The 9,901-nt window shown below is 44.4% G+C and overlaps 1 protein-coding gene across 1 annotated transcript in view; it reads right to left on the bottom strand.

Annotated features, from left to right (window-relative positions):
• Nucleotides 1–246: 246 nt before the first annotated feature.
• The window catches only part of HLTF (helicase like transcription factor), a 324,731-nt gene continuing 315,076 nt past the window's right edge, over nt 247–9,901 (bottom strand). Inside the window, exon 25 of the mRNA XM_069213390.1 lies at nt 247–4,870. Coding sequence (XP_069069491.1) covers nt 4,718–4,870 — 153 coding nt within the window. The 3' untranslated portion in view covers nt 247–4,717. The remainder of the gene's footprint in view (nt 4,871–9,901) is intronic.

Genomic DNA, 9,901 nt, shown 5'->3' with positions numbered 1-9,901 from the left:
CAGCTAAAGTGCCCTTCCTGACAGACCAGATTGTCTAGGCCATTGGTTTGTAACCTCTTGACTTCTGAAGACCCCCCACTTAACCATTACTTGAATCCAGGGACCCTCCCCACTAAATCACTATTGGAATGCGGGGACCCCCACTGAGTCATTATTGGAATCGGGGTCCCTGGCCTAAGCAATGTTAGTGATTTGAACTGTAAAATACTGGACAAAAATATGGAAACATGATTCAACAAACAGATATGTGATGAAATGTATTTAATTCACAAACAAACATAAAGCAATATGAATTTTAATGTTAACTGAAAGGTTATAGCTTTCCCAGATTCAATTATCCATTATATATTCGGTCTGCACACCTGCACTGCACCTACAAATCAATTTGAAGATACCAACTTAATTTTTAGTTTTCATTTTGAAATTACTTTTAGCTTTTACATTTTGCTTCTTTACTTATATACACTTTATAAATCAGTGACAGTTATTTATTGGATATGCATCATGAACATCCTGACTACAGGTTGTGAACCACTGGTCTAGACAACAGTGGCTCATGTACGCAGCAGCCTAACAGATGTCCAGAACCAACATCCCGCTTGTCACTGCAATGGTAGCAATCTTTGCAAGTCTTCAGGGGGCTGCCTTTTGGCCAGTTCATAGCATATCGTAAAGCAGAGTATGATCCGGGGAAAGATAGTCCTCTTCTACATAGCCTTTCCTTTTTTTGCTCCAGTGAACCTGAGAAAGAGTTGATCGTCCACCCAGTGTTTTTTGGTAGAATCTAGGAGTCATATTCGGTTGCAATCAGTGAAGTCTCACCTCATCCTTAGAAGGGTGAGGTGGAGCAAAGAATACCAAAGGGGTGATGTTCTGACTAATGTAAAAGACATTCACTACCTTAGAAAGGAAGGAGGCTCAAGTCCAGGTAAAACTAAACAAAAGGCCTGTTAACACACTGGCCTGTTGCACTGATGTAATGGCGACAAGAAAGACTATCTTGGGGGTAATGAAAGAACCACTGTGGAGGGCGACTAACCATGCAAACATGTAGAATGTTGCGGACTACATTTAAAAGCTATAGGTACATAACATTTGAGAAGGGGGAAATGTGTTGCAACCCCGTGAGGAAACGCATCACAATGGATGCTTTAAATAACGATGGCTGGTTCAGCATTTGTAAAAAGGCCAAAAGAGCAGACAGGTAGCCTTTAACAGGCCTTGCTGGGTGAGGGACAAAACAAATATGAAAACTTCAGACATTTTGTCACTGAGCGGGTTCATCTGTTTAACGACACACCAGGGCAATGACAGCCATATACACATTTGGTTGTGGGATGCCTGGCTGCCAAGATGACATCTACGACTTCGGGAGGAAGGTCGACAGCAGTCAACTGTTACTACTGAAACAACCCCCATGCACGAAGATGTAGGTTACACAGGTTTGGGTGCAGAACCTTCCCATGATGCTGCAACAAGAGATTCTCCTGAAGAAGCACCCTGATCAGAGGACAAATCTTCATGCCCAGGATTACAGGATACCATATTCTCCGTCCTAAATCTGGGGACACTAGATGACTTGGGTCCAGTTGTTCCTGATCTTTTTCAGAACTCTGGGCAGGAGAGGCATTATTGGAAATTCAAACATGAGTCCTCAGTTCCACTCTATGCAGAACGCATCTCAGTGTGAAAGACACCTTGGAAACTCCAACGGGCAAACATGCGGACATTGTACATTCTTGGAGGTGGCAAAAGGATCAAGCCAGGGTTCACCACAATCGAGCTAAAAGCCCTGTGTAACCTCCTTATGTAACTGCCATTTCTGGTCTACAAGGTGTTGATGGCTTTGTTCTTGTGCGCTGGTGTTCAGGGAACCCACCATTTGGTATGTCACCAGAAAAGTCCCTTGGCTTTCAAGCTACAATCACAGCCTCCTGGCAGAGGGTCCACAAACTCACCCAGTCCTACTTGTTGCAGTACCAGATGGCGATGGTGTTGTTTGTGAGCACATGTACCAACTTTCCTTTGATGGACTGCAGTAAGGCTTTTAATGCCAAGCAGGTAGCTCTCATCTTCAAAACACGGATATGGAGCAGGGCCTCCGCCGAAGGCCCGATACCACCACCTCCCCCAGGTAGCCTCCCCAACTCAGAAGCGATGTATTGGTCATCAATTTGAGCTCTATGTATGATAAGAAAGAGGTTTGCTGCTGACCCAATCACGGTCATGCAGCTCCCACTGCAGACATTTTGCAGACTCCTCCAAAATCTGGACCAGACTGAAAATGTTCCCCTCGTACTGTGCCCACTGAGACTATATGTTGCACTGCAGAGCTTATATCTGGTGTGCCTGATCAACAGAATGCAGGAGTCCATCAGTCCCAGTAGCCTCAAAGTCATCCTCACTGAGATCTGGGACACAGGTCCTGGCCTTTCTGCTCCGAGAAATAGGCGTGAAACTGCACCATATCTAGAATGGCTAAGAAGAAGGGAAGCATCTGCAAAGCACTCAGGTGTGGCTTCCACAATTACTGTGAATGCCTTGGAGGACAGTCTGAATGTGGTCAACTGCCTGCTGCGTGCGTGGCTTAAACAAACAATTGTTGAGGTGGTGGAAAACTGGAACCCCCGACCACTGAAGAGGTGATGCTATGATCTTCATCACTTTTGTGAACACCTGAGGGGCACTAATTAGGCCAAAAGGAAGCATAGAGAACTAAAAATGCTTGTGGACAACTGTGAGGTGCAGGTGATGCCTGTGGGTCTGCAGGAAGGAGATGTGGAAATAAGCATCCTGTAGGTTCAACTCCACAATCCACTCCCCAGGGTCAAGGGAAGACAAGACCTAGGTCAGGGGAAGCATCTTGAACTTTCCTTTCTGTAGAAAGGTATTGAAAGGGTGAAAATCTAAAATGGGAAAATGGCCTTCCCCGTCCTTTTTTGGCAAAAGAAAGCAAAAGAGAATAACAACCAATGTCTCGTGCCGGTACCCTCTTTTACAGCTCATTTAGTTCTGAGATCCTGTACCACTGCTGCAAAAGCAACAGGTAGTCCTCCGTTAGCTGGTCTTGTGGTGGTGGAATGTACAGTGGGGTCTCAAGACATAGTAGTGTATTATCCCACTGAACAATTTGGTAGGACCTACAAGTCCGAAGTTGGGACCCTGCCTCCAACATAACAGCTGTGTGCCGTCAAGGGTACACTAAAGGGGTTTTGGGGTAGTTGGAAGCTGGGTGCCAGGCAGAAGACTGTGCTGCACACCGTCATGTTTGCCCACTACTGAGTACCACAGCCACAAGGAGGCTGAGGTGCTTGTTCTACCTGCTGGGACTAATAGCAGTACTGGATGCCCCTACTGTAGCCACAGAGGGGGCAGTCTTGCTGGCTTGGTGGAGCATAAAGGCCCAAACAGCACGCACTGGGGACCTGCTATATTTGAAGCGCTCCAGGTCATGGTACGATTTAACCCCAAAATGTATCTCCATAATGCTGCCCCGGACACTGCCAGGAAAACAAGTCAACCGTATCCAGGCATGAATGAGAATGGCTACACTGTTGCTAATAGCTCTGCAGATGGAGATACTGGTGTCCAGTCCAGTTGGCAGCAGATGTGTACCTGGCCACATTATGACCATTTTTCATAGCTCAATAAAATTTGGCCTGGGCTTCTTCTGGGAGAATGAGCGAATATTGGGTCACAGAGTCCCACAAGGGAAGAAGCAGCTGGCATTCACTGAGCGAAGGGCTAAAATCATAGGGAAGAAAAACCAGCTTGCCAAAAGTCTCTATTCATTCAATTACCTGTCAGGGTGAGTAGCGGGAAAACAGTTTGAGTTAACTCTGCTGTCCTATGCCTCCAATTCGCTTAGGAAAGTACCCTTTACAAATGTCAATTTGCAGACAAAATTGAAGAGTTCTGTATGAAGAGTGACTGGATGGATTTTTATAATAAAACTAAAACTAAGAAATTGAAAAATAATTACATTTGTATAGAATGAAGAAATTATGACATTTTTTCTTTACTCATTTACAAGCATCCAATGCAACATTTGTAAACAATGTGCGGATGGTGCAGCGCAATTAAGTATCTTTACTACACATCTCAAAAAGGAAACCTTCAAGCTGCAGTACTGGACTTAAGAACTGGAGACAAAACACAAACATTTAAAACAACTCAGAAAAACAAATATGTACGGCCCACTTTACCATAAGTGGCACTGACTAAAGTAAGACTTCTTGATTGACAAAATCAGCATGATGCCACAAATCATACCATTACATTAAAAAAATATTTACATCTAAAATAAAATTGAAAGTTTGACAGGTTTTAGAGAACCAGCTATTGAAAATGTTTTGGCACTTCAGGAAAAAATGTTGCTAAAATATATTTCTTAGCAGAAGATGGGAAAATACTCCCACTATATGCGAACTGTCAAAAAACCACTGAGTTTTTTTTTTTAAATGATGCACTTTAAAATGTTTCCGAAAAACAACATGTTTATCCTTAACATTGATTCTATTGTGGATTAGTTCTGTGGATTTCAAAACAGGGCATAAAAAAATTGTGGTCACATCAAAAACGACGTCAGCGCAAATCGAATGCATCGTTACCAGAGATAAGCCACTGACCATAAAGATGTTAACAGCAAAAATAAAACGTTTCAATCAACGGCTTCAGGGTTTCAAATACTGATGCAGTGCTTCATAAAAATCAACAGTTAGATGTCCATTAAAGTTTTAATTTCATCAATCCTGGCTTGTTTCCTTTCATTTGAATTTGTCTTTTTTGCCCCAAATGCTCCTGCTGCAAGTTCTCTTTTCTTATTCTGGATTTTGATCATATTTTCTTCAACAGAATTCTTTACAATGAACTACATAAGAAAGTGTTAAAACAAAAAGATTTTAGAATATTTATGTACTTTTTAGTAAAACATATTGAGCGTTTATAATAATGAATCATGACGTTCACAACAAAATCGTCTCATTACACATAATTATTAATAGAACATGGAACCCTCTGATTTTCACTCTCAGCGTGATAGTTTCTTTCCTGTAATTAAGGGAAGTTTAAGCTTTTGGTGCATGCAGATTACCATTATTTCAATTTCCCCTCACGTAAGCCTGGAGTAGTGAACAACACAGACCATGGGAGAAATGAAGTTAGTTTGGACCACTGTAGGGTTTTGAATTGAATAGAATTGACCATTGTAGGGTTGGGCGGGTACTACAGTTGTTCTCGGCCATCCGCTGATTCCAAAAGTGGTGTATACTAACATTTTGACCCCTGCCTCCTGATATTGCTGGCCCTTTTACATGCCTTTAGACACAGTCAACTATTCCATCATCACACTCACATTAAGAGCCTCAAATGGAATTCATTGGCAATGTACTTTACTGGTTCTCCTCCTACCTATCCAACCAACACCAGTTTGTTCACCTGAGCAAGTTCAGGTCACAAAACACCCTTATCACCAGTGGCGTCTTCCAGGGCTCCATACTATTTCTCTTATCTTCAACATATAGCTACTCAAGGATAAATTCATCAAGATACACCAATGTGGCGATCATACACAAATCTACTTGAAAGTCCCCTCTGCTTTAGGCATCCAATGCCACAAGCACTGATTGGACATTAATCAGAACTGGATGTCCCCGACCCAACTGAAGTTCAATCCAACCAAAATAGTATTCCTGTTATTTACCAACAATAATAAACAAGATAAGAGTACAAACGTGGCTGAATGAGTTCTAACTGTCCATAAAATGACAAATCACTTGGATTCAGCCTGGACAAAAAGCCCCACCCTCAAGCAACATATTGCCAAAAACACAAAGACAGCCTGGTTCCAGCTCTCTCTTCTAAAAAACGTCAAACCATTTCTTCCAAAAAGTGATTTCAGAAATGCTGCTTAAAACCTCATACTTTTGCATCTTGATGTTGATAATGCCCTACTCCATTGCCTCACAATTGTCACACTGGCACCTTTTAGAAGAATCCTACAGGCTGTAGCAAGTCTCATACAGGGCATGAAGAAATATGAACACATTACCACCATCACTGAAATTCCATCGGCTCCCCTTGCAGGCCTGCGCCATCTTCAAAACCAGCTGCATCATTTACAAAGTTGTCTGGGATCAGAGACGGAAAAGGCCTACTGTCTTGTTTTTCCTTTTTACATGTCTTAGCCTGCTGTCCTATGGTGTCTTGGATTGCGAGTTTGCTGTGATTCACCAGAGACATTAAGCTTGTCATAGGATGAGTGTTAGGGGGTGCGTGGATGCCCTCGGCCCTGTAGACTGAATGGTGGAGTTGGACCTGCAGGACATCTATTTCCAACCCGTCCTGCAGGCACATAGACGCTACCTGCACTTTGTGGTAGAACAGGAGCATTTTCAGTTTGCTGTGAGACCCTTTAGTTTCACTAGTACCCCTCTCGTATTCACAGAAGTAATGGTGGTGGTAGCAGCACTCCATCAGAGGTCAGGGGTTCCAGTTTTTCCCTACCTCAATGACTGGCTTTAAAGACACACATCAGCCGCCTACAAACTACATCCTCCTAGTATCTTTGGGGGCTCACTATTAAAGTGCCAAATACACACCTGACTTCTTAGGTGACCCCCCCCACCTCATTGAAATCTTTCTAAAGACACTTTGGTTTTGTGCCTTTCCGCTGCAAAGGAGAGTCCAGCACATTCAGGTTCCGAACCCGAGCTTCCAGCCCCTGTCCTGGTTTTCAGTGAGGTCAACTCGGAGGTTACTGGGACTGATGGCCTCCTGCAACCTACTGGTCAAGCATGCCAGGTGTATGTAAGCTCTGCAGTTGGATCTGAAGTCTCAGTGGGCACATAATGTAGTGAATCCTAGTTTGTTTTAATGGGATAACGGGAGTTAGCTTTTGCTTGCAGACTCGTGCCTCCGTCACCTAGTGACTTTTAACCTACTTAGCTTGCTCCGTCTTAGACCATTTATTTAATTAAATCTTCTAAGATGGCTGCCTTGTTTATAGTTAGTCCCTTTTGTTCAGAGTTATGATATCAGTGTCACCTCGCTAAGGCGCCAACTCATACAACAAAGACAAAAACTATAGGGGCTATATCTATTGTTTTGGAACAACCTACGTCAGGGGTTCAAGTAGATCTGTATAAATACATCACACGTTAGATAATCAGAAGGATTCCGACCAGATACCATCGCTGCTATCGATGCTGCACGTCGCCTTGACGCTGACCCAGACTTCGTGTTCTGCCGAAGTCTGAGCTTGAGACCTCATTCAAGGTAACCAGGGTTGGGGGCTCCTTCCAGGGACATGGCATTGGCAGATTAGGTTTAACATACCCAGCTCTCCTTTAGGTAGAAGATTAGGCCTATTATGATAGGGTACATGGACATATGATACGTTTCATGTCTTCCAATGCTAATAAAAGATGGTGGGAGTCTTCATAATCATGACCCTCGTCTTTACAATTCTATTTCTTGTAGTGTTAATTATCCTAATCATTGCAGCCAATATGATTTACCGCATTATGTTGAATAAAAACTATTGAAACATAACTGCATCTTTGTTATTGCCTGTGTTTGGTTGAGATATAATATATCTGTGAGAGAGGGGTAATCTCAGTTTAACCACGATATTACCTGAGATGTCATACTTCTGAGTCCATGCGTAAAGGCTTCCATAAATCACCTTTGACTGTTTGGGTTGTTGGTGAGGTACTGCTAGTGAGCCGGAAGGGTTGCGACTACAGTTGTGAGTTGTTGTAGGACAGGCATAGTCACCTACAAACATAATTACTGTCATCCCCAAACCAGCAGTCTTGCCCAGGGCAAGAGTCCAAACTGGGACAAATATCAAGGGGACGTCTCTGAAAATGTCTAGATCTTAGAGGAGACTGTGAAAGATATGCAGTGGTGGTTAATGGACCGTGATTGGGTCAGCAGCAGACCCTTATACATACCCCACCCGAGCCGAAAGCAGTGACCGGTGCATCCATTCAAGGTTGGGACAGCCACCTGTGAGCTGGAAATCAGACTCCTCTGGACTCCAGCAGAGGCTCGGCTCCATATCAACCTCCTGGAGCTGAGGGCTATTCACTCAGTGTTTAAAGAGTTCCTTCTGTTGCCATGTGCTAGCCTGTTTTTAGGGTTGTGGTCCCTGCACCACGAGGCACTGCACCTTTGGAAAAGGAATCTTCCTGGTGTTGAGCCATCTAACAGGATATCTTTGAACGCCAGGACGGACGAGCTCAGCTGTGGATGGTTTGCGAAACACGAGTGGCAGTTACACCCAGAGGTGATGCCAGGCCTCTTCTGCAAATGGAGAGAACCTTGGTTAGATCTTTTTTGCCACAGCAGAGAATGTGCAATGCTAGCAGTTCTACGCATTGGAGTTCACAAAACGCCTCTGACTCCAGGGACTCCTGTTCACCTTCCCAGCGATACCATTCCTGCCCTGAGTTCTGAAGATCAGGAATAACCGGACCAAAAGGGAAACCTCTGCAAACATTTCCCACGTATGCCGGAACAACACATGGCTTTTTCTGTGCTTTAACTATGCATGTGCTAAACTACACATATGCATGATTAAGGCACAGAAAAAGCCATGCATTGTTCGGGACAGGACGCAGTGAGGTGAGTGGGGCTTATTTTTAAAGGGGTGGAGGAAGGTTTAAGGAAGGGCCGGAGAGAGTAAGAAGAGGAGGAAGGATCAGGAGAGAACGCAGTGAGGTAAATGGTGTTGGGGCAGGGTTGGTGGGTAGTTTACAGAGGTGAGGGTGGATTTAGGGGCATAGGGTGGGTGGGGGTGTCGGGGTACTTTATTTTTTAGGGGCAGGGTTGCTGTCTTTTTGAAGGACTCAGCAGGGTAATTTAGTTTTTAGGGGCAGGGGTGGGGGGTGGTCGAGATAGTTTTATTTAGGGCTTAGGGTGGGAGGGGGGTCAGGGTAGTTTACTTATTTGGGGGAAGGTTTTAGGGCTCAGGGTGAGTGGAGAATGTTGAGGTAATTAAGTTTTTAGGGGCATGGGTGTTGGGGAGCGGGCAGTTTTTAAAAATAATTTAGGGCTCATTGCGGGTGGGGGTGTCGGGTAGTTATGTTTTATTGGGGAGGGATGGGAAGGCTCAGGGTTGTTTTGTTTTTAGGGTTCAGGGCAGGTGGGGGGGTCAGGGTATCTACGTTTTTAGGAGCGGGTGGGGAGTTGGGATAGATTTTTTTTATTAGGGCTCATCGGGGTAGTTTAGGTATTAGGGGTGGGGGTAGTTTTGTGCTCAGGGCAGGTGGGGGGGGTTGCATGATGGAACCACACATGCCGTTTAACATGCCATTTCCGCACGTCTTTACTAGGCATACTTTTACAACAAAATTAGTTGTAAAGGCATGCATGGTAAAGGCATTCGTGGAAACAATGAGGTCGTGATTCTTACTGCGTTTTTAAGGCATGTGTTGTTCCAGCATGCGTGGTTCGATCATACAACCGGGCCCAAATAGCCTAGTATCCCCGAATTGGGCATGGAGGGTATGTTTTTTTTAAATATATTCCTAGGCTTGAGCATCTGTCCTTTGAACAGGCTCCCCCTCTGGGAGGGGTAACCTGCTGCTTCGACCTTCCTTTGGAGATAGTGATTGTCATCTTGGCAGCCAGGCATCACACAACAAAATCTTATATGGCTGTTGTCAGGACAACTGTGTGGTGTGGTGCAGTACACTCCAGAGTGACCCTCCCCCACCATCCAACCCCACTTCCAGTCCAAGCTGTCTGACATTCTGTTGTTTGTTTTGTCCCTTGACTGGGAAGTGTTTCCTTTGGGCATAGTCAAGGGGTACAGTAAGAAAATGGGTTACTAGCCGAGTGTGGATGAAACCCTACACAAGTAGCAACCACAGTTCTTGTCAGGGTGAAGTCACAG

Source organism: Pleurodeles waltl, chromosome 11, assembly GCF_031143425.1.
Source record: "Pleurodeles waltl isolate 20211129_DDA chromosome 11, aPleWal1.hap1.20221129, whole genome shotgun sequence".
NCBI classification, from domain to species: Eukaryota; Metazoa; Chordata; class Amphibia; order Caudata; family Salamandridae; genus Pleurodeles; species Pleurodeles waltl.
Note: the sequence above shows the minus strand (reverse complement) of the source record. Positions and strands in the feature narration are given on the sequence as shown.